Consider the following 23,921-nt stretch of genomic DNA (forward strand, 5'->3'; position numbering starts at 1 on the left):
AGGAGACGGGGAGAACGCTGATTGGCTCCTGTTCCTCCCACTCCGCCAATCCCTGCAGCCTGCCACCCTGCGCGCCCCCGGCTCCGGAACTGGGCGTGCGAGCGTGGTCCTCCGCTTCCCCGTTGGCCAACCCGGGAATCGGATTTCACGGTTCACCTTGGTTACCCTACGCTGTGGTCACCTCTCCCCAGAGTGCTTGTCTTAACCCCCCCCCTTTTTTTTTTTAATTCCATGACAGCTCAATCTTTTGTTTTGACCGGGTGGGGCTTAAAACAGAATTGAGGAGGGTGAGGAGAAGGCTTTGGTAGATTCTCGGCCCCAGGTTATTCCAGAAAGGTCCGAGGATGCAGTGCTGCTTGGCCCTGCGGTGCCATGGATTACCTGGGCTGTGTCCTTCATGCTCAGCTGGGAGGCACAGGAGGCCCCCGCCCTACGATGATGCTATGAGCACATCATCAAACTGGGGTACTGGTGATCAAACCAGGGCCAGGTGAATGCAAGGCATGTGCCTTAACCCTATACCAGCTCTCTGGCCCCCAACGCCCAATACTCTTGGGGTGAGCCTGCGAAAGACAACTGGGTGCACACTCTGGGGCGAGGGTGCCAGGTTTTGAGCCCAAGCCTTAGCAAGCATGAGGGGGACAGAACCCTCTGCTTCCCAGACACCACCCCCCCCAGCCCATCCTGATAACAAGGATAATAATAGTAACAGCATAAGGCAGCTGCAGAGATTCGATGGGAGATTCGATGAGAGTCTTCCTGAGATATTTTAAGCGCCTGACTCGTGACAAAGGCTTAGTGGATGCTAACTTAGGTTCTTTTGCTGTAAAACAGAGTTTAAATGGGTCTGCTTCAGAGGGTCCTAAGGAAGATTGAGCTCATGAGCTGCATGAAAAGAGTTTAGAACAGAGCCTAGCAGGCAGGGGCCAGCAATGGTCTTCGTAGTGGTGACTTCGATTTTCATCCTTTCCTTTGGGGGGGAGGGATGAGGAGGGGTGCTGTGCTCAGAGCTTACTCCTGGCTCTGTATTCTGTATTGAGGCATCACTCCTGCCAGACTTGGGAGCCAATGGGGTGTTTGGAATCGGAACACAGGTGAGCTGTATGCAAGGCATGTGCCCTACCCACTGTACTATCTCTCTGGCCCCTCTATGCAATGTTATAGCTACAGTTTTGTGGCTGCCCATAGCCATTAGATTCAACCTTCAAAACTCCCTCTCTTGGGGTAAGAGAGCAAGTACAGCAGGTAAGATGCCTACTTTGCATGCAATCAATCTAGATTTGCATGTGGCAGGCCATGGTTGGGTCATTGGCACCACATATGGTCCCCAGAGCACCACCAGGAGTGATTCCTGAGCACAGCGCCAGGAGCAATCCCTAATTTTTTCTATGAGGTGCGAACCCCCCAGTGTGACAGTTGAGTCACACCAATTCCCCTACAACCTTTGCTCTAACCTGCCGCTGCCCTCCCTGCCACGTTCCACCACTGAAATCCCTAATGGTCCTTGGAAGCTGAAATTATATCATGTTCTCCGGTGGGGGTAGGAGAGTGGGAAGGGGGCACACCTGCAGTGTGTGTGTGTGTGTGTGTGTGTGTGTGTATGTGTGTGTGTGTGTGTGTGTGTGTTGTTTTGGGGTCATATCCAGCTATGCTCAGGGCTGACTTCTGGCTCTGTGCCTAGAGATCACTCCCCCCGGGGTTCAGGGGACCCTATATGGTGCCGAGGATCGAACCCTGATCCGCTGCATGCAAGGCAAATGCCCTCCTATCTCTCTGCACCCCGCACTCGCCCTGTTTTTTGGAGAGTGACAATTGTATTTGCATAGAGTGAAAACACGTGTGTCCAGGGGCTTGGAGCAATAGCACAAAATAGGGCGTTTTTTTTGCCTTGCACGCGGTCGACCGGGGTTCGATTCCCAGCACAGCATCCCATAGGGTCCCCTGAGCACCGCCAGGGCTGATTCCTGAGCGCAGAGCCAGGAGAAACCCCTATGCATCGCCGGGTGTGATCCAAAAAGCAAAAAAAAAAAAAACAAAACAAAACAAAACAAAAAAAACAACACAACGTGTGTCCAGGACCCGGAAATTCTGCAGAAGCCGCGCTGCCGGAGGAGGAAGGTGTGTCTCGCCACACCGCGGCGTGTGTGTCCCGCGGCCCAGCCCAGCGATCCAGACTCCGCTCACCCCGCGGCCAGCCCTCCGCGCTCCCTCCCCGGAGACCCGGCCCCGCCCCCGCGGCCGCCCCCGCCCGAGACTACAACTCCCAGCATGCCGCGCGCCGGGGCGGCCCGGAAGGCCGCCGGGCGCGCGCGGGGCATGCTGGGGGACGGCGATTTCCATCATGGCGGCTTCCATCTCGGGCTACACCTTCAGCGCCGTGTGTTTCCACAGCGCCAACAGCAACGCCGACCACGTAGGTGCCGGGCCCCGCGCCGCGGCCGCCCCCGGCCCCCGACCCCGACCCCCGGCCCCCGACCCCCGACCCCCGTGCGCGCGGCGTGCGCGGCCCGGCCGCCTCCCCGAGAGGAACCGGGGAACCGGGCGGCGCCCGCACGGGGGCTCGGCCGGCCCGGCTCGGTCCCGGCGCCGTCTGCGCGGGCGGGTGGGCGGCCCCGGGGCCCCGAGAGCCCGCGCGGGTCCGGTCCGGTCCAGGCCGCCCCGGGGACGGGGTCCGGCCGGCCGCCCCGCCGCGCGCCGCCCCCCAGGCCCGCCCGCGCTGCCCGCCGGGGTGGGGGTGGGGCGCCGCGACTTGCCCCGCGCGGGGCCGGCGGGGGGGTCGCTCGGACCCGGTGGGCGGGCGGGCGGGCGGGGAGGAAGCGGGACCCTGGCAGGGGGCGGGGGGTCCTTCTCAGGGGCGTCCCTGCTAATTGCATCCCGAAGCGGTGGACGCGATGAGCGACAGGGAGCGACCCCCACCCCACCCCACCCCCATCCCCATCCCCATCCCCACCCCCACCCCGCCCCACGGGGCGAGTCCCGGCCCGGCCCAGGGCGTGCGGTTCCGCTGATGAAGGGCGCTTGGCGACTGTCCTGCAGACAAACGGTCAGATAGAGTCGGAGTGACCCTTCCCCTCCGCTTGGCACAGGCTTCGGGGGTCCAGCCCAGGTGGTGGACAGGGTAACAGCAGCTGCCTCTTGGTGGGTGCGTGGTTCTTGTGCAAACCCCCCCCCCCCCCCTTGTCACTGGCCTTGCTGTTTCCTGCCGTGCAGGACGTGCCTCTTTGATGCCTTTCCCTGGGACGGTCAGCCAGCCCCAGGGCACCCACCCGTTTGCAAATGCGCCTGCAGGGATGGCGCCTTGCAGCCCTGCATCCGGGGACCGTCCCCGCTGCTTGGATGTTTGTGGGTGATGCTCCCGAGCCAGTTCAGGGTGATGTGGCTTAAGGCGGAGGGGCCGAGGATCCCCGTGGGTAGTGGTGTTCTTCCGGTGCTGGCCAGACAAGGCGTGAGTTTGTGGCTGGACTGTGCGGTGTTGGAGGGGGTGCCTGGGGGTAGGTCGAGAGCAAAGCCCTGCATCAGGACCCCGACATCCCCCACCCCCCCAGGCAGCACCAAGAGCGGCCACCCAGCACAGAGTGGAAGTCACCCCCGCCCCCCCCCCAGGACTGTCCTCTGTGGCCAGAAACCAAACCGGAAAGACTGCTGACTCTGTAGAGTTGGAGGAGCTGAGCTGTCCCTTTCTGCAAAAAGGGCCAGAGAGGGGCTCTTCCAGGGAGCCGTTCTGGGCGCAGGAGGACAGAGCAGCCGTCACCAGTGCAGGCTTGAGGAGACAGCCTCCAGTCACTCCCTCTTCGTGGCCCCTGACGGTGGGACTTCACGTGATTGTCATGCCGTAAAGTACTACTCAGTTTTTGAATCAGCCGTGCGAAAGGATCGGCCAAGTTGGCAGCCTGGGGAATAGTATCCGCCGCCTGAGTCAGCCTCACGTCGTCACCGGCTGCTCCAGCCACAAAGCTGCGGTGACTAGTGGCCCGTTCACCGCTTATACTTGTCTTTTTTTTTTTTTTTTTTTTGCTTTTTGGGTCACACCCAGCGATGCACAGGGGTTATTCCTGGCTCATGCACTCAGGAATTACTCCTGGCCATGCTCAGGGGACCCTATGGGATGCTGGGAATCCAACCCGGGTCGGCCGCGTGCAAGGCAAACACCCTCCCCGCTGTGCTATCGCTCCAGCCCGTCACTGTTTTTTAAAAATCATATTTTATTTTATTTTATTTTTTTTGGTTTGGGGCCACACCCGGCTGTGCTCAGTGCCTGCTCCTGGCTCAGTGTTCAGGGATCACTCCTGGTGGGACTTGGAGCACCATGTAAGGTTCCCCAGACTCAAACCTTGGTCAGTTGCGAGCAAGACGGACTCCCTGCCTGCTGTGCTATGGCTCCAGCCCCAACACTCTTGACTGCCTCAAGCTGAGGACCGTGTCGGGGCTGCCAGATACAGTACGAGGCAGCTGGTCGATCCAAAACTTTAGTAGTCAGTTATTTCTTAGCATAAGTACGTCCTGAATATTACACAGGTGTTTGTTGTGACTCTGAAATTCTGGTGGTGCTTGGTAGCTTGCGTTTGAGTGTGAAATCTGGTGATTCTAGACTGTAGAGCACGAGGAATTTCTAGGTAAGTTCTATTTGGTTTTGTTTTTGGATACGGACCACACCTTGCTCTGCACTCAGGGGTCACTCTTGGCAGTGCTTGAGGGACCATGTGGGCTGCTGGGGACGGAACCAGCCAGCCCTGGGCAAGGCAGGCGGCTTGTCCTCTGCATTATCGCTTTGGCACACCGCAGATTCTTTTGGTAATCATCTCACCCATCTCTGTTGTTGTGCCTTCTTGGGTCACCTTCACACTTAGTTGTGCTTGCTTGGACTTGAACATACTGGCTGTAAGGCTCACACTCGCCGGGGTTGCACACACACTGAATAAGACTCACCGGGGGTCGCACACGCTGACTATAAGGCTCACACTTGCAGAGGGTCACATTGTTTTGGTTGTGGCACTCACAGATTCACCCGGAGTTAGTTTGGCCGTGGTACTCACATGTTACTTTTGTGTGTGTGTGTGTGTGTGGTGGAGGGGACCCCAAGCAGTGCTCAGGGGGTCATTTCTGGTGATTCTGGGCAACTGGACCTGATGATTTTATGCTGGTCCTAGGGGTGTTAGGGTTCACCACGCCCAGCAGTGCTCGGGGGGGTCTGAAGTGCCAGGGTTTGCCTGTGCCCTGGCCCCTGGGCTCCCTCCACCCACGAAGTTCAGTGGGAGTGGAGAGTGTGTCTCCGGTTTGGGTTAAGCTTTTGTCTAGGCCTCCGAGACCCCTAAAGCTGGCCCGGCAGAAACAGCGAGTTCTCCAGCGCCTATGTCTTGTTATTGCTGGCGGGCGGGCGGGGCGCCGTGCCACGCCCTGGGGTGCTCAGGCCTTTCCTGGCTCTGTGCCCAGGAGTGAGCCTTGGCAGAGCCCGGGGACCAGATGCAGTTCCGGGATGGGAACCAGGGTTGTGACTGTCATAGCCAAATGCAAGGCAACTACCAGCTCCCGGGCCCCCTCTCCCCATCTCCCCCTCCCTTTCCTTCGCAAGGGGCGGTGGGGCCCCCAGAGGTCCAGGGCCTGTGCCTGGTTTGCAGCTCACATGCGTGCCACATGCCCAGGGTTGTTTGCACGTAGGTCACGACACCAGGGATCAGGGATCACAGTGGCAGGGCCAGGATTGCACAGATTATAGTGCCGCACGGATCACGTGGCAAAGCCAGGGATTGCACTGGGTCACGTGGTGCCACGCAGGGATCGGTCTTGGACTCAAGCTGGCGAGTCAGGTGCCTGGGCACTGGGCGGCCGTCACTCGGGATTTCCTGCGTGCCCGCTCTGTGGGGCTCTGCGTGTGGTGTGCGCAGCGGGAAGGCGCTCCCGTGTTCCGAGTTTATACTCTGAGGGGTCGCTGCCGGCTTAGCTGGAGAACTAAGGCGATGGGTCGTGAGACACGTAAGAAGATGCGGCCGGGAGGGCAGAGTGCCTGGAAGGGCTGAGGGAGGGAAGAAGAAACAGAAACGGGGGTCTCACTGGGCAGAACTCAGGGACCACCAGGACCCCAGTGGGCAGTGCCAGCACTGGGGACCGAGCGGTGGTGGGGATTGAACCAGCCTTACTTACATAGGCATCACCCAGGCGCGGCGACTCCGGTCACATCCTCCGCCCCTCGCTGTACTTCTGTACCAAGGGAAAACAGAACTGGAGTGTTAGTGCAGTGGCTGAGGTGCTCGTCCTGCACATGGCCAACGTGGGTTTCATTCCTGGCACCCCAATGGGGTCCCCCAAGCCCACCATGAGTGATCCCGGAATGCAGAGCCAGGAATAAACCCCGAGCACTGCTGGGTTCAGTGTTCCGAAAACAAACGAAAACTACAGGAAGTACTTGGAGGGATAAAAAAAAATGTTTTTTCATCTTTTCATGGAATTCTGTCTCGCAGACAGTTGGGTTCGTAGCTCTGGCGGGGATTGCTTTCCTCTGATGCACTGGTTTCGCGGGGTAAGAGTCCGTGTGGTCGGGCTTGTTTGGTGATTGTCACCATTACTCTGAATATGGCCTCAGTTCTTCTCGATTCCAACACAGGAAGTCACCTCTGTGCCTTGACAGCTGTTTCCTTTCCTTTAGGAAGGCTTCTTGCTGGGCGAGGTGAGACAGGAGGAGACATTCAGCATCAGCGACTCACAGATCAGCAACACAGAGTTTCTGCAAGTGATCGGTGAGTCCGTTTCCCGCCGCTTCTGTTTGTGTGTTGACGTGTCCGTGTGTTCCTGGGGCTCATCCCTGATTTTAATCGAAAGCACTAAAAACAACCCGAGAGAACAGCCAGACTCGCAGCGCCAGGTGTCCACTCTCACGGGTGATCGGAGAGTCCGTCAAGTTCCCGAGTATTTCCGGAGGTTCAGGTGTCCCCGAAGGCTGAAGGGAGCCGCTGGTTCTCTCTGCGTTGCCATGTGCTGTTGAGCTTGGTTGGTTCCACATGAGTCTGTCCCGTTCCCGGTTCCCGGCAAACCTCTGCCTCGAGTGTGAGTCTCCGCTGCGCTGGGCCATGGGGAGATCCGCCAAGGTGTTCGTGCTTGGTGTGAGTGTGTCCCAGCCCGCCCTGAGGGCTGCCCCCGACTGCAGGGGCGATGGGGGAGGGAGGGATGAGCAGGTGTTTGCAGACATGCCCGCTCTCTTTGGGTCCGACTCGACTCCTCTCGATAGGAGCAGACGGAAGCTCTTCCCACTGCACCAGGCAGCGCATCCTCTAAGAACCGGGACCGTCCGTTCATTCAGGCACCGGCTGACTTGGTGTCCACGGGTGAGCCCAGGCTCGGCAACGAGGGGGAAATGCAGACAGGGCCCGCTCCCCCGAGTGTCGGGGGGGGGAGGGGGGAGTCATGGGGCCACAGTCGTGGAGGAGGCGAGCTGAGGGTCAGCGGGCATGACTCAGGAGGACAGCTGAGTGCAGGGAACCGGCGGAACCCACGGCCTGATCCTCTGACAGCACCAGCGTGTGGTCTGAAACGCTGCTGGCGTAGGAGCCTGTGTGGGGTGAAATCGTTTCAGGCCAGTGCCGAGAGCCTGCTAGCCGTGGGCGGGGCAGGGGTCCAGGAGGAGGTGGAGGGGGTAGGGAGGGCGGGTGGGAAGTGAGGCGTGCTGTCTGCCAAAGGATCCAACCAGATGACCCGCTCCCCGCAGCGTTAATTGACTGTGTCAGCCTCGAGAGCCGGGAATCGCGTTGTCCTGCGGTTTCGGTTTTTCTTCTATCTTTGCTTGACTCTAAAATCCTACAGTGGGGGCCCGGAGCGTAGCACAGCAAGTAGGCCACTTGCCCTGCATGCAGCTGACCCGAGTTCGGTTTCCAGCACCCCAGGCCCGCCAGAAGTGGTCCCTCGAAGCAGAGCCAGGACCCTGGGCATTGCCGGCTGGGGCCCTCCAAGCCATAAAAAATTCAAAAAAAATTTTTTTTAATCCTAAAACAGAGAGTTCGGTTTTGTGCATCTACTTACTGTTTGCACTTGGGTTTTCGAAGTTCGCAGCGGGGGGTTGAAACGTCACCCGGAGTAACCTCCAGTAACCACAGCGCGTGCACCAGCGGTGACTGGTCCCCCGGCTGGTACGGGCGTTCCGGTCTCAGGGCCCGGCATCCTGCTGCTTTGGTTCCCCTCGCCGCCAGCACCAGTGTCCCTGGTGCTCTTCACGCCGAGACGCGCCAACCCAGCGGGGCGGCTTCCCGGCGCCGTGAGACCGGGTAGCTGATGCATTAAAGACACCAGCCCTACAGTCCTTCATGCATTAGCCACCTCCCGTTGGCGATTTGAAAGGACGGTGGAGCTCAGGGTGCAGTGCCGGCATTATCTGAGCTGTCTTATCGTTGTAGTTGTTTCCTCAAAGAATAAACACAAACGGGGGCCGGAGAGCTAGCGCAGCAGGTAGGGCGTTCGCCTTGCACGCAGCCGACCCGGGTTCAATTCCCAGCATCCCATAGGGTCCCCCGAGCACCGCCAGGAGTCATTCCTGAGTGCATCAACTAGGAGTGACTCCTGTGCATCGCCGGGTGTGACCCAAAAAGAAAAAAAAAAATAAGGTCCGTTTCCGAAACTTTGCAAACAGTCTCCATAAGAACTTGCCGTGGTGCTGGCATCCTTTGGGGGGGGGGGGGGCGGAGAAGGCTGTCGTTCCAGAGGAAGCTTTGCCCTGGCACTCGCTGTCCACAGCCCCTTGAGGCACTGCACTTCTCTGCGTTGTAAGTCCTGCCTCTGGCCGTGGCTCGCCGTGGCTGCGAGCCTTCCCGTGAGCACAGAAATTGCCAGCGTGGTTTCATTTTGCAAGCAGCCGTGGGCCACAGAACCGGACAGCCAGTTAGTCCCATGGTCTTAGAAAGCACCCCAGACCCTCAGTCCCCCGAAGAGCTCGACGGAAGTCTTCTCTCTGGCTGACCACAGCTGCCTTTTCAGAAACTGCATGATGTGACTGTTCCCTCGGGGTGCCTGGGTTTGAAAGGGTTACTGCTTTCCCCGGGGCCTGCCCTTGCCCTTCAGAGCCCCTGGCCCAAGCTGTAGCTCACGGGCTTGTGAGCGGTCACTGTGGAGCTGAGAGCCCGCCCTCTCCCTAGGCTGTCCTCCCAGCTTTCGTCCCCTTTGACGAGACGCTTCCAGTCCTGGGGTACTTTTTCTTTGCACGCTCTGTTGAGGTGGTCAGATGGAAGGGGACATGCACATCCGTGTGACCCTCTGAGAGCTTTCAATGTGTGTGCATCGGACGCGACAAGCGGAAATGGAACTTGGATGCACCATGGACGTGGTCTGAGAACACAGCCCTGTGGCCTGGCTGGAACCGCATCTGCTCCCGGCTGGCCCAGGGGACTGTCCCTGTCCACTCCCAGTGCTCCTCTGCTCCGGGCCAGTCCAGGGACTGTCCCTGTTTGCTTACCGTGCTGCCCTGCTCCCGGCTGGCCCAGGGACTGTCCCTGCCTGCTTGCTGGGCACCCATGTTCCTGGCTGTTCCCGGGACCTGTCTGTGTCTGAGGTTTTATTTTAAAAAAAAAAAAAGTTCTGAACTGTTTTAATAGTTGCCTTTATCTTCTATGACTCACTGGGATATGTTTCTTCTTTTTACTTACAGAAATTCATAATCATCAGCCTTGTTCGAAACTTTTTAGGTAAGCCATGCCTTCCTTTGGAGCTTTTTATCTTTATCCAAAAAAAGGATATTTATTGCTTAAAAACCACTGAATTTTGGCCTTTAAAAGCCCTGGGATGGCTGAGGGCACCCACATACATTTATTTATTGAGTGCCACTGGTGTGGGTGACACAACTTTGGGTAGGAAGAAGAGAGTTTTACTTTGTGTGTGTGTGTGTGTGTGTGTGTGTGTGTGTGTCTGTGTCTGTGGGTGTTTTGGGACCACACCCAGCTGTGCTCAGGGCTTACTCCTGGCTCTGCTCAAGGTTCGCTCCTGGTGGAGCTTGGGGGCCATTAGTGGTCCTGGGTTCTTTGTGAGTTGGTCACATGCGAGGCCTGCGCCCGAACCCCCGAGCTCGCTGTCCAGCCCGGGATGAAACCATTGAGGAGCGCTTCCGAATGCCGGCAAGAGATGCTCCAGGTGGAAGAGCTAGTCCAGGCAGGCCGCTGGCCGGGATGCCTCCACACTGGGCCCGGACTACTCACCACAGGTCCTGGGCAGGGGTCCCCTGAGGGGGTGCCTGTGTAAACTGGGCTGGCTGGATTGGGCTCTTGGTCCCAGCCCGTCATCGCCCAGCTTGGTGACACGGCCAAGTCACCAAACTTGGGACGTTCATCTGCGGAGATGGGAGTCAGGCTTGGGACTTATTTAGCCAACCAAGTGCTTCCCTCTGAGCACAGAGGCAGGAGGAAGGTGCAGTAGCAGCAGGAGGTGTGCCCTTGGCTAGTGCCCGTTGGACAGATGGTGTCTTCCCGTAGCCCAGAAAACAGCCCCCGTCTGTTTTGTTGTTGTTGTTAATTTGTTTTGGTTTCTCATTTTTGAGGCTGTGCCAAGGGCTTCCTCTGCCTCTCTGCTCACAGGTCCATCCCAGCGGAGCATGTGTGGTTCTGGGCTTCAGATTCTGGTCGGCCTTGGGCAGGTGCCCTGCTGCTGTACTCAATGTGCCGTCGCTTTTGGGTTTTTCTTTCCTGTGAGTCCTTCATCCTTAGAAACCAGGCGAAGCTGCGCCTGCGTTTGAAACCTCACCAGTGGCTCTCAGCACTTGCCACGTTGGAAGGAGCCATCTTTGGCTCAGCAAGCACCGTCCAGGCGCCCGGATTCTCTTCCCGCCCCAACCAGGACTCGCACCCGCCTTTCCTAGGGACACCTGGGGACAGGGTGTCGCTGAGAAGCATTCATGTCACAACCCTGCGCGGTCTTCATTTTTCTTTTCTCTTCTTTCCGAAAACGACAGTTTTTACGACTATGCAAGCAAAGTGAGCGAAGAGAGCCTGGACAGGATTCTCAAGGAGCGGAGGAAGGTAGGTCTGCTGCTGCCGGGATGCGGGAGGTGCTCATGCCTGCGCCCCCGCCTTGCACCGCCCCAAGGTCACCCCTCCAGGCTCACCTCTCACGCATCTTTCTTGTGGTGCTCACTGGGTCAGGCCTCATTTTGGGATTTTTTTTTTTTTTTTTTTTTTTTTTTTTGCTTTTTGGGTGGCACCCAGTGATGCTTAAGGGGTTACTCCTAGCCGTGTGCTCAGGGATCACTCCCGGTGGGCTTAGAGGACCTTATGGGGTACTTGGGATCAAACCCAGGTCAGCTGCATGCAAGGCAGATGCCGTCCCCACTGGACTGTCTCTCTGGCCCCTGTTTACTTGTACCGGCTGGGACGCAGCCGGTCATCGCTCCCGCGCGTCTGGACTGAGCAGTGCTGTCCCCTGTCCCCGTGGGACCCCTTGGATCTGACCTGCCACCGCACACTTACTGGGCGGGTGCTCTAAGCACCCAGGGTCAGTCCTGTGTGCCAGCTTAAGTAAATGTAAAAGAAAAATAGAACAAAACAAAAAAAACACCCCCATTATCTTAATGTTTGTCCAGACCCTCAGACGTTAATTTTATAATCAAGAAAGGTTTTTCCAGAAATCTGTAAGTGGGCCTGCGGTGGTCTGGTGGAAGGTCTGACGGAGGCAGGACGGGATGGGAATGAGCCACATCCCCTGCAACAGTGCTCTGCAGTGCCTTTGCAGTCCCCTGAGGGGGCGGTGCCTCCAGGATGCGATGGTGCTGGGGCCCTGTGTTCCCCCTGGCTGTGCAGTGTGCCTCGGCCACACCTCCTGGTGCCCCTGGCCGGAGAGTCAGAGGACCACGTGGTGCCTGAGCCTCAAGCCCGGGTCCGGGACGCTTGCCTGCCCGTGACCGCTGCGCTCTCTCCTCGCCCCAGGGTCTCCATTTTCACTCAGATAAGTTAATTCTAGATTAATTTTTTTAATTTGATTTTTAAAGCATCATGTGGTGGGGGGAAGTACCAACACTTTTGGGTTATCCAGCACGGCTCAGGATCATTCCTGGAAGGCTCGGGGGACCACATACGATGCCAGGATCGAACCCAGGTCTGCAGTGTGCAGGGCACACGCCTGACCCACAGTGCTCTCTCTCTCTGGCCCCGGCGTCAACCAAAGTTTTCAGGCAGGGCTGGGGGTGGGGGTGAGGGCAGGCGTGTGACTCCGAGGGCAGAGTGCGTGCGTGAACTCCAGGGCCAGTGCCCTGCCACCGGGAGTGACCTCCGCGCGTGACTCTGGGAAGGTCGTATGCTCCCTGTCACCCTCCCAGAGAAAGTTCTCTCTTCATCCACAATGACCTGATGCCTCTGTTTACATACTGTTTAAAATATTCGATATGCCAAAGACAGTAACGAGTCTCACAATGGAGATGTTACTGGGCTCTCTTGAGCAAATCGATGAACAGCGGGAGGACAGTGACACCGAAAGTATGTACTCTAAATTTTTAATGTTGGGTCTTTGGGCCCACTCCTAGCCAAAGCTCGGGTCCACACCGGCCAGGACTGAAACCTGGGCTATATCTGGTTCAGTCTCCGGCGTGGGGAGATGGGCTCTGCCCACCATGGGTGTGGCCCTGAACCCCCCAGGTGTCACGGGTGGGGCCTCAGCATCTCAGGGCCCGAGCGGCATCCTTGAGCCCTGACGTTCAAGCGAAAGGCCGGTCTGCTGAGAACCCACAGGACGGGCCCCTGCCCCTCTGAACATCACGTGGGAGCCTCCTTCCCACACGCAGGTTTTTATTTGACTGGGGGGTGGTTAGGGATCACCCCTAGTGGGGCTTTGGGACTGTATGTGGTGCTGGGGGCCAAACCCGGGTCATCTGCATGCGGGCAGCCACCCTGCCCGTAGCTCTGGCTCCAGCAAAACAGCTTTTTAAAAGATCATCCGTGGAGGGACCAGAGCCACAGTGCAGCAGCATTTGCCTGGTATGTGGCTGCCCAGGTCCTGTCCCCACCAGCCTTAAGGTTCCCCACCGCCAGGAGTGATCCCTGAGCATAGAGCCAGGAGTCTGCCTGAGCACCTCTGGGCGTGGCCCAAAAGAACCCCGAAATGAAAAAGCTTGTTCAAGGAGACACAAACCCTGACCACAGCAGCAGGGGAGACGCCAGGTGAGGGTGCAGGGAATGCGAATGGGCCGGTCCCCCGAGAGGCAGGGCCTCGGCCAGGCCCAGGGAGAACGGGCCTGGGGTGCGGACTCCCTCGGGGTGCAGACTCCGGCAGGAAGCGTGGGTCAGGGGGGAGGGCCAGGGCCTGTCGTGCCGGCCCCCTGCCCAGCTTCCAGCGCCCCCTCCGCCCTGTGTCAGTCTGTTTAGTAGCAAGTAGAGACATCGTTTCAGTTTAATTCCGGGATTTTGAAATAGTGTTTTCTGGGGCTGAAGAGCTAACACAGCAAGGGGGGATCTTGCTTTGCATTTTGATCCCTGGAGAACGGATCCAGGAACCCCCTAGGGCTCCTTGAGCCCCAGGAGTGATTTCTGAGACAGAGCCAGGAGTCAGCCCCGAGCACAGCCAGGTGTAGCCCCGGCATAAGAATAAGCAAGAGGGCTGTAGCATGGTACAGCAGGTAGGTCACTGGCCTGGCATGTGGCCCACCTGGGTTCCATCCCCAGCATCCGCATGGTCCCCCGAGCATCTCCGCAGAGCCGGGAGTCAGCCCACAGCATTTCCGGGGGTTGCCCCAAAACCAAAGTAAATAAATAAAATGCTGTTTTCCCATTGAAGGAACAGATCAGTCAGAGAGGCGGGAGAGTTGCCTTTCCTTCCCGACACCAGGATTCTCAGTTAGAGTTGACCTGCTGTTTTGAGTCAGTAAAAATTTGTGCTCAAGGCGAATGCTTGATTTCCTTTGAGATTAAAGGCATGAATTTGTTGCTTCCTTTTGCTTAGAAATCATGTGTTTTATTTAATGGTGTTTCTTAAGTGTAGGAATTATATTTTTTATTACTTTTTTTTTTTGGTGACACATTGTGTTACCTGTGACATCATATAAACACTTGAGATTTTTGGGGGGGTAGGGTTCCTCGGTTTTTTTTTCCATTTCTGTCAGAGGGTTTTGTTCTTGTTCGGTTTTTGTTTTTTAAATCTGTGCCCTGGGACCAGAGCAGTAGTGCAGCTGGTGGGTGTTTGCCTTGTATACGCAGCCAACCTGTTTCCATCCCGGGCATCCCATATGGTCCCCAGTGTACCACAAGAGTAATTCCTGTGCGCAGAGCCGGGAGTAAGGCAGGGTGTCACCAGGGATGGCCCAAACCCCAAAATCGATAATAATAGAAAATAAATGAATAAAAGTCCATGCACTGGAGAGATAGTACAGCAGGCAAGTGCCAACCCAGGTTCTATCTCAGGCATCATATGTGGTCCCCTGAGCACTGCCAGGAGAGATTCCTGAGCACAGAGCCGCAGGTACGCCCTGGCACCACTGGGTATGTTCCCAAAACAAAACGAACCCCCAAAATTCCAGTGCAGAAGCAAAGATGATAGTATGGTAATGGTGGGCAGCTGAAAAGCCTTGTAGGTGATGTCAGTTGCCCACCCCCAGCAGAAATCACGTCTTCCCTGGAAGGGGTTGTTGCCTTGAAGCTGTCGGGCTACGAGAGCAGCTGACGGTGGGTTTTCTGAAGTGAAATCTCCCAGTGCTGCCAGGTGGTTGCGTGCTGAGTTTTTCATTCTTAAGCCCAACATCTGTTGATGGCGTTTCCACCGACCTCAGGTTTGGGGTGAAGACCAAAAAAAACAGCTAATGAAAGGATAATTCTGCCTTCTAGGAGCGTCTGCTCGGAGCAGATAACGACAGACACAGCGTAGGCTAATATCTCCCCGGGCGGGGCGGCAACAGGCCTGCCCACAGGGGCCGGGCTCTCAGCTCCAGAATGAATGTGTGAGGAGAGAGGAGAGGGGAGCGTCCTTGTGGCGCTTGAGGGGATCAGGCTCAGGGGAAGACACCCGCAGCGCCCTTCAGCACCCCCCCCCCCAACCCCTCCGGCTTTGTAAGGCCACAGATCAGGCTGCCTGTGGCCGAGCCCTGGCGCCGTATACGGTGCCCCAAAACTGCCCAGGTCACCAAGCTCAGAACCAGGAATAACCCCACCCCCCAGAACGCCTTCCAGCCCCAGTGAGTTTCTCAGAAGCCTGTGATCCGCTGGCCAGCCCTGAAACCAGTTCTGGAATCGGGTCACCTTGTGGACCCATTTGACCTCTCACCTTTCGTTGACTGGCGTGACAGGGACTCGCAGTAAGTCGATCACTGTCAGGTGGTGACGAGAGTAAGGCTACACCTCCCGCTTCTCGCGACGACGGGCCGGTGGGGTCACCGTGGGAGCAGGCAGCGGGGTGGAAGCTGCTTCCCGCAGGGTCCCCGCCGGCCCCTCGCACCCGTGTGGGCTTCCGGAGAAACGCCAGGGCTGTGGCAGGGCGGGGGCGGGCGGGGCGCCCAGCCAGAGCCGAGGCTCGAGCTGCAGGAGGAGGCGCCTCTTCCCTCTGGTGCCAGCCGTGCCCCAGGTCTAATGTTTGTTGGGGGCTGTGCTGCGGGGAGCGTTCCTGGCGCTGCCCGGGGGACCCGCAGGGCGCAGGCAACCACACCCGGCTCCCAGCACGCCGCGCTTGTCCCTCGGAGCCTTCACTCCAGCGGCTTTTTTTTTTTTAATAATTTTATTTATTGAATCACCGTGAGAGCGGCTACAAAGCTTTTGGGTTTAAGTCTTGGTCACACAATGAAACACTCGTCCCTTCACCAGTGCCACACCCCCAGTGGACCCCCATCCCAGACCCTCCCCTACCTGCGGGGCAGATGATTTCCACATTACTCTCTCTACTTTGATCACATTCAATATTTGGACGCCAGACCCACCATTATTATTTGGGATTTTACCCCGACACTCAGATCTGCTGAAAAGGCAGCAGTAGACAATTTGTTTTCTATTGCTGGTTATGAATAACACCCGGCAGCTTTGAAGCTTCGCTTCTAAGGAAAATTAGGGTTTGGTGCTCGGACTCCGCGGTGGAATAGTTCAGTCTCGGCACTGCAGAAATGAGGGCTGGCCCCTTCCTGCTCAGCGTCACGTGGCCCGTCGGCTGCTAGAGCGAGCACTGCACGCAGGAGCACACACGGGCCAGATCCTGGTGGCCATGGGCCAGCTGGGACCTCAGACAGACCATCTTTGTGTGTGTGTATGTTAAGGTTTCATTTCGTTTTGGATTTGGGGAGGGGCACACCCAGTGGGGCTCAGGAGACCATATAGGGTGCTGGGGATTGAGCCCAGGTCAGCCGTGTGCAGGGCCGACGCCCTGCCTGCTGTGTGTTCATCTTCACTTCTTCCTTTCTTTTTGAGCTGCACCCGGCAGTGTGTTCAGTGTTGGCCCCTGGCAGTGCTCAGGAGACCCTCTGTGGTGCCAAGGACGCCAGCCCGGGTAGCGTCCCCCACGCTGCATGCAAACCGAGGGACTCAGCGCCTGTGTGAGCTCTCGGACCCCCAGTGCTCTGTATCGGGTTGATGCCGGCCGGCCGTGTTGTGGGCTCCCGTTTGATTTAAAGAGGCTTAGGATTGGGGCCGGAGTGATAGCACAGCGGGGAGGGTGTTTGCCTTGCACACAGCCGACCCGGGTTCAATCCCCAGCATCCCATAGGATCCACCGAGCACCGCCAGGGGTCATTCCTGAGTCTCTGAACTCCCCCTGAGCATCGCCGGGTGTGACCCAAAAAGAAAAAAAAAAAAAAAGAGGCTTAGGATCAAGGGTCATGGCGACTGCATGGGCGAGGGGCTGGTCCCGGGCCCAAGGGCTGTGTCCCCCTCCCCCCTCCCTGTAACACAGCCACGTGCGCTGCCCTGGTCGCTGGCCACTGCGGGAAGGAAGAGGCTTTCAGCCCCTTTTCCTTACTGCTTCTCATCCTTCCCTCAGCTCCATCTCAATCAATCAGCCATTGACACGCTTGATGTCAATCACTCACATTCCTGTTTTCCCCAATTTCATGTTAACAAAACCCAAATCATGTACTTTAATTTGGGGGGCATGCGTTGGGCGGCATCTGACTTTGAGCCAGTAAACTTATTTTGGAATTCGTCTCTGTAGTTTTATAAATTCGGACTTTGTTCCTTTTGGGAGCCCGCACCTGGTGGTGCTCGGGGGACCCTATGTCTGCCGTGCTGGGGATGGAACCAAGGTGGGCCACCTGCAAGGCGAGCCCCTCGCCCCTTTTATTTCTGAGTAGATTCCCGGTGTGGACGCCAGGCTGGGCCGCCGTCTGCTTCCCCTTTCAGCCTCTGACCGGCAGCTAGTTGTTTTCGGGGTGGGTACCCGGCATAAAGGTGCCGTGAGCATTTATGGGCGGGTGTTTGCATCAATGTGTTCAGAATCCGGCTTGGAAGATCGTGTTTGTCTTGTTTGGGGCCCGCGCCCAGCGGTGCTCAGGGCTTACTCCTGGCAGGGCTTGGGGGACCTCCCGGGGCGTGAGGTCGGCCGGGCCAGCACCCTGGCCGCTGTCGCGTCTCTCCAGCCGCAGCCTGTGAGCTGTTCCTCTCCCGTTTGCTGCAGAAGGTGATCGGCTGGTACCGCTTCCGGCGGAACACGCAGCAGCAGATCTCCTACCGCGAGCAGGTCATCCACAAGCAGCTCACCCGCATCCTGGGCGTGCCCGACCTCGTCTTCCTCCTCTTCAGCTTCATCTCCACCGCCAACAACTCCACTCACGCTTTAGAATACGTTCTCTTCAGACCAAACCGAAGGTACAGCGTCACCGCGGCCCTGCAGAGAGACGTCAGGGCGCAGGGAGCTGGGACTCCCAGCTTGGGGCCTTCCCTGCTAGCTGGCTCCCTTGGCGGCTGGAGAAAATCTTCCTCGTTAGTGAGTCAGATGAAATAAAACTGGTTTTGAATCAAGACATGCTAGCCAGCCAGGGGCCAGAGCGATAGCACAGCGGCCGGCCCGGGTACGATTCCCAGCATCCCATATGGTCCCCCAAGCACTGCCAAGGAGTAATTCCCGAGTGCAGCACCAGGAGGTAACCCCTGTGCATTGCTGGGTGTGACCCAAAAAGCCAAACGAGAAAAAAGATACGCTAGCCAGGCATGCTAATCGTGCCTGAATCCTCTCGGCCGTGAGCCGTGGGAAGCTGCGGTCTTCTCCTCGATTCCTTGAGGAGAAGTGGGGTTCTGTCGCTCGAGAAGTCTATAGTTTCAAGACTGTATTTCAGAGACGAAAATGATAGAATTGATCCACCTGCTGGCTGATGCGGGTTTTGCATCCCAAGCTCATTAAAGAAAATAAAGAAAAGACATGGTCACGGTTCGTGTCTGTAAACCATAGAAAGCTTCCCTCTGGAAATTCACCATAAATTGACATCGGTGAGAAGAATGGCTCTTGATTGTAGCCTTTTGTGAGATTTCACTCATCGGTATATTTCTGGAGCACTGACCAGCACCTTGGCCCTCTGCTGGCTGCAGCTGTCTCCCTGCAGGGGGTCCCTGCCTTGTGGGTGGAGCGGGTGCTGCCTGCGACCTCGGGGCAGGGCGCGCTCTCACGCTCCCTCTCCCACAGGTATAATCCGAGGATATCCCTCACCATCCCCAATCTCGGCAACACCAGCCAGCAAGAGTATAAAGTGTCTTCAGTGCCAAACACTTCCCAGAGTTACGCCAAAGTCATTAAAGAGCATGGGTAAGTCGGAAGAGTTTCCTTGCCTCTTGCCGGTGGTATTTCTCTGTTAACAATATTTAAGAGGCCCGCGGGGAAACGTGAAGGGTAGCTACGAGTGACGGTGAAGAGTAGAAGTTCCTCAGCCCAGCGTTTTCCAGCAGGGGGGTGGGGGGCGGTGGTTCCCCCAGATCCTGAGGGGCCCACAGGTGCAATGTCGGGTGTATGGGGGGCACTGCCTAGGACGAGGGGCTCCACTGGGGCTCAGCCAGCAGGACGGGGAAGCCACAGGACGGAAACAAGGGCAGAAGGGGCCATTCGGGGTGCTCAGGGGACCAGGCCACGCCAGGGATTCAGCCCGGGCCCGGAGAACGTGCTCTGGTCCTCTGAGCTGCATCCCGGGAACTCAGGGTTTTACTCTTACTAAGAAAGTTTTATTTTCTAATGGTGGTGGGGTTGGTGTTAAGATATTGAACGACATCAGTTATCGTGAACATCTTTATGAAAATAAAATTTGAACATTTGAAAATCAAAAGAAAGATTGATTTTGGACCAGAGGTTGCAGTGGCAGAGTGCTTGCCTTGCCTGTGGCTGACCCAGGCCCCATCCTCGGTACCCCGTACGGTACCCGGAACCCCGCCAGGAGTTTTCCCTGAGCACAGAGCCAGGAGTCAGCCCTGAGCAGCACCGGCTGTGGCCTAACCCGACCGGTACAACCAACCAAACTAGCAAACAAAATTCCCTAAAGCGAAATGTGGTCGCTGAGGAGTGTATCGCTTATTCCGTGTCAGTATGGGGCGTGGGTCCCTTTCTGGAATTCTGGCTGACGGACGACTAAGCCACAGTCTCCTCAGGGCTGCTGGGCTGAGTGAGGTAGAAGGGTCAGGGGTTGCCTTGACCTCCCGGCCTTCCTGTAACCTTGTCAGCGTCTGCTCCGATCTGTCCTCTAGGACTGACTTCTTTGACAAGGACGGAGTCATGAAGGACATCAGGGCGATCTACCAGGTCTATAACGCACTGCAGGAGAAAGTGCAGGTAACCCACTCGGTTCCCCGTTTCCATCGTCAGTTCATGGCCCAAGCCCTTCCTCTGGCTCTGCAGGGGGGCGCCAGCTGGGTGGGCCTGGCCTGTGCCCCACAGCCAGCCGCGATGTGCCCCGTGCCCAGGAGATGTGTATGACCCCACTGAGGGTGATTCCCCAGGGACGCGCAACTAGAAGCTGCTAGAAGCTTCCTTAGAGGAGGCCCTGGGCAGCATTCACAGACGCCTCTGATCTGAGCGATCATTTGCTCTTAAACCCTGAGAACAAAGCGCCTCGGAGGGCTGCAGGGAGTTGAGCTCAGGAGGAGGGAGGCCCGGGAGGAGGGAGGAGCCTGGCTGTGCTGGGCCGGCCCGCGGGAGCGCCTGCCTGCACTCGGGACCTCCGCAGAGTCTGGCTGCTGGTGGCGGTGGTGGCCCGTACCTGTGCTCTGCGTCCTGAACTCTGGGCCATCTTGTCTTGGCGGCCCCCGAGTGGGAGCGGCCGTCCCCCCTACTCCCACCCCCGGTTCCTTGCCAGAGGGCCGCAAAGGCTACTCCCAAGCGCTGGTCTGGCAGGAGAGTTTCAGGTGTCTTTGATTAAATCCTGACTCTGCAACATGGGTTTTTTTTTTTCCCAACTTCCCTTCATTCTGAGTATTTTCTAATATCTCTTTGTGTCATCTGCCTGTCTGCCTGAGCGCGGGCATCAAACCCGTCTCCAACATGCGCTCTGCCACCGAGCCGCTTCTCAGCCCCGAGTCACCTGATGTTCGATGGTTGGTGATCAACAAAGCTGGAAGCGTCTCGTTCCTGTCTTACCTTTGGTTCTTCCTTTGTATACGTGACTGGCATCAAAAATTCCCCTTCGCTTTAGCGAAACGGAATTCTCAAGGACAAGGCTCCATCTTTCCCACCTTCCCTTTCTTCTTCCAGAATTCGAAAGAAATTAAGAAACGACCCAGTGACTAGCAGCCGTGCCCCTCTGGGCGCAGCCGGGCGCGGGGCGTGCGCCGCCTCCCGGGCCGTCCTGGCGTAGGGAACACAGGTTTCTGCTCTCCCTTAGGCGGTGTGTGCGGATGTGGAAAAGAGCGAGCGGATTGTCGAGTCCTGTCAAGCAGAAGTGAACAGACTCCGAAGACAAATCAGCCAGAGGAGAAGCGAGAAGGAGCAGGAACCAAGTGAGTGTCTGTTGACCCCCCTCCCCCCCGCAGACACCTGTGACACTCGGGCCACCCGGGGCAGGGGCTGAGCGCACCCACTGCCCCTGCTCACAGAGCTGACAGGACAGCGTGATGGCACTCCTAGGTGACAGGCCTGGTGGCAGGTGTCCCAGCCGTGTGCCGTGGCCTTGTCATCCCCAGGAGACCCGTGTCCTGCAGTGGGGAATGTGGGGCTGCCGCCGTGGGCCAGTGGCTCCCCGGGACGTGGTCTCGCGGCCACGCCTGCTGGCCATCATGTTTGCTGTAGTGCTGCCAGTTTGACTTTCGTTAGTCAGTGAAGCGCACCGCAGTGACGTGGAGGAAGGGTGTGGGTGACCTTTGCTACTTGGCCAGAGTATCTGCAGGCCGTTGAAATGCCAACTGCCACCTTGATGTCTCTGGGGAGGGAGTCTGATTGGTCCTTTCAGTTTGGGGCCACACCCTGCCTCTGTGCTGAGGGGTCCTTCTGCCCCGCTCAGAGCACTGTGTTGGGTGCTGGGGATTGAACCAGGATCGACTCTGTTCCTGTGCTCTGTTGACCCCAGCCCCGTGCTCACATTTCCCAGAGGTGACTCGACATCAGGTGGGGGGTGAGCACACGGCGTTGATTCTGAAACACTCGGGAACGGCCCACTCAAGTACTGGGATAGCTGGAGTAGGGCAGGGGGACTCGGGCAGCGGAGGGCACTGGCCTCGCACAGTCCCCAGTATCCCTCGTGGGCCCCTGAGCACTGCCCGGTGTGGGCCAACATCCAGAAAAAGAAAAGTCCTTTTAACTGCAAATTTGTGCTGTGTTCACCAAAATTCTGAAACTGTCGTGGTTGAGAGAGTTAGCTGATTCTTACTTAGCAGGTAAGTTTTGCTCTGGGTTTGGGTTTTGGTCAGCACTTGGCGGTCCTCAGGGCTCTGGGTGCTCCTGGCGGTGCTCATGGCACCTCACAGTGCTGGGGTCGGAATCAGCGTCCCTCGGGCCACACTGTGTTCTCCCCAGCAGTGTCAGTGCAGCTGTGGAAGATTCCGGGTCTCACGGGGCTCAGGGCGCATGCTGATCTGGTCTGTATCTGGCCCCGGGGGCTTCTGGCCCTGCATTTCCTGAAGCGCTGTGGGGGCGGCCCGGGTGGTTCTGGTCCCGCACCCACCGCAGGGCCCAAGCCATGCTGCGTCCTCGGACCCTTGCGTTGAGGGGCCCGTGCGGGCTCGGGAGCGACTCAGGAGTCAGGCCACTCTACCTGCAGCCCAGCACCACACATGGTCCCCTGAGCAGACACACGCCAGGGGCCCGAGACTCGCAGCTACTCGCACGGAAGCGGGGCTCCGGGGTCCAGCTCAGGTTCCGAGCGGGCGAGGTCCCTGGTTTCAGTGCCCCGAGTTCCGCTGGGTGCGACCCACCCCTGTACGTAAAAGGAAAGGACAGGAAAAGCGTTCCCGTCAGGGCCTCTAAGGAGAGAGCCGGGGAAACGGCCCCTCGATGGCCTCCTCGGACGCCCCAGTGGGAGCAGCGGAGGCCTGGCAGGGCCAGTGGACGGGTCAGAGCGGGACAGAACCCCACCCGCGCCCGCCCGACGCCTCCCTTTGACCAGCTCCCCTGGTCGAGTCGTGTGACCTTCTCCCCTCTTACCCGGGGAGCAAAAGCCCCGTGGGCCGTGGGGCCTGTCTGCAGAGGGGAGGGAGTGAGCACGGCCGCGAGTGTTCTGAGAACTTCGGGATCACTGCGCGGACCCGAGTGCTCAGTAGTGCTGAGTGTCCAGAACGTTTGCCTCCGAACGGCAGACAGCGGCGCCTCCAGCTCCAGGCCGTGGAGACGGGGAGCACCTCACCGCTCTCTCCCTCTCTCCCCCAGGACTGCAGCAGGCGGCCGTGAGCAGGCCGGGGCCAGCCGAGAACGTGGAGCCGGCCTTCAGCCCTCGCACGCCCTATCCGGGGTTCGCCGCCGAAGGCCGGAGCAGCCTGGGAGACGCAGACGCCTCCACCCCGCCGCCCCCCTACTCCGATTTTCACCAGAACAGCCAGGAAAGTACTGTGAGCCATGCTCGCGCGGAGACGGGCGTCTTCATGCCTCGACCGCAGGCCGTGGGCTCGTCCAACTACGCGTCCTCCGGCGCCGGACTCAAGTGTCCCGGGAGCGGGGCCGAGCGGCCCCCTCCCCAGAGAGCCTCCGGCGACAGCGTGGAGGGCTCCGACGACAGCGACTACGAGAACCTGATGGGCCCTGCCCAGCCCGCGGAGAGCAGGTACTCGCAGCCGACGGATTCTCGGGCCGCGGCTCATCCCGCCGCCGCCGGGGGCCCCAGGAACACTCAGACCTCCCAGATTTAAGGGACGGAAGGATCTCTCGACTGAGCACTGCTTTTCTTAACTGCTTATGGAGAGAGTGTCTTTGAGGACTCCATCCGGGAGAGAGAAGAACTGTTTTCTCCGACGCTGGGCCGTCCTGGGCACAGACCTTGGAGGGGCCTCGTGTGCAGGGAGGGGGGCCCCCGTCACCTCGGGCCGCAGTGGGAGGTTCCCAGCAGAATCATTAAGATAATCAAACCCTCCTAATTCTGGTGCGATTCATGGATGTACTGGTAAACCTAGCAACTGCAACTTACCGTGTCGTTTCTGTTCTTTAAAATAAATTGGGAACTAGAGACTCAGCACAAGTAGTCTATAAGCGTTCTAGAAATCAGAAACTTACCTCTTGCACTCTCATGCCTTGAAATCTACCCTTTCAAAGGGAAGCGAGATCGTCAGCAGCCTTCCAAGTCCCTTTTCTTAGGATGAGCCAGACTCGTCTTTGCCAGTAAAGAAAACTTGGCCCGTCCCAGATGCCGGGGGGGGGGTGGGCCCCATCGGGCGGACCCTCTCTGCCTGGGGCCGCTTTGTTGCGGCGAGGGGGCCTTCCCGCAGCGCTCTTCTGCTCGCCTGCAAAGTATTGTCACTCAGAACGGTTGCCTTTACGACAATGTAGACACACGAGTTGCCAGTCCGTAATCATCCGAATAAGTATGTCCTTCTTTTTCTCGGGGTCCCGGGGACCGCCGCGTTGCACTTGGCCAGCTTGCTGGCTCCCGTCTAGAGCCTGGCCTGAAG

At 58.1% G+C, this 23,921-nt stretch overlaps 1 protein-coding gene across 1 annotated transcript; it reads left to right on the plus strand.

Moving 5' to 3' along the window:
• Window positions 1–2,325: 2,325 nt before the first annotated feature.
• Window positions 2,326–23,654, plus strand: ABRAXAS2 (abraxas 2, BRISC complex subunit). The gene is made up of 9 exons (XM_056106664.1): window positions 2,326–2,413; window positions 6,641–6,731; window positions 9,623–9,659; window positions 10,916–10,982; window positions 17,533–17,723; window positions 18,535–18,654; window positions 19,581–19,665; window positions 20,714–20,828; window positions 22,690–23,654. The coding sequence occupies exons 1-9, from the start codon at window positions 2,342–2,344 to the stop codon at window positions 23,163–23,165; spliced, it is 1,254 nt and encodes a 417-aa protein (XP_055962639.1). The 5' UTR covers window positions 2,326–2,341; the 3' UTR covers window positions 23,166–23,654.
• The last annotated feature ends 267 nt before the right edge of the window (window positions 23,655–23,921 follow it).

This window comes from Sorex fumeus, unplaced genomic scaffold (assembly GCF_029834395.1).
Source record: "Sorex fumeus unplaced genomic scaffold, SorFum_2.1 ptg000142l, whole genome shotgun sequence".
Classification (NCBI taxonomy): domain Eukaryota; kingdom Metazoa; phylum Chordata; class Mammalia; order Eulipotyphla; family Soricidae; genus Sorex; species Sorex fumeus.

Excerpts from the sequence above, each read along its gene's own strand:
- ABRAXAS2 (XM_056106664.1), top strand. The coding sequence starts at position 2,342 with ATGGCGGCTTCCATCTCGGGCTACACCTTCAGCGCCGTGTGTTTCCAC. Across the intron at positions 19,666-20,713 it reads CACTGCAGGAGAAAGTGCAG|GCGGTGTGTGCGGATGTGGA; the intron begins GTAACCCACTCG and ends GCTCTCCCTTAG. Across the intron at positions 20,829-22,689 it reads CGAGAAGGAGCAGGAACCAA|GACTGCAGCAGGCGGCCGTG; the intron begins GTGAGTGTCTGT and ends TCTCTCCCCCAG.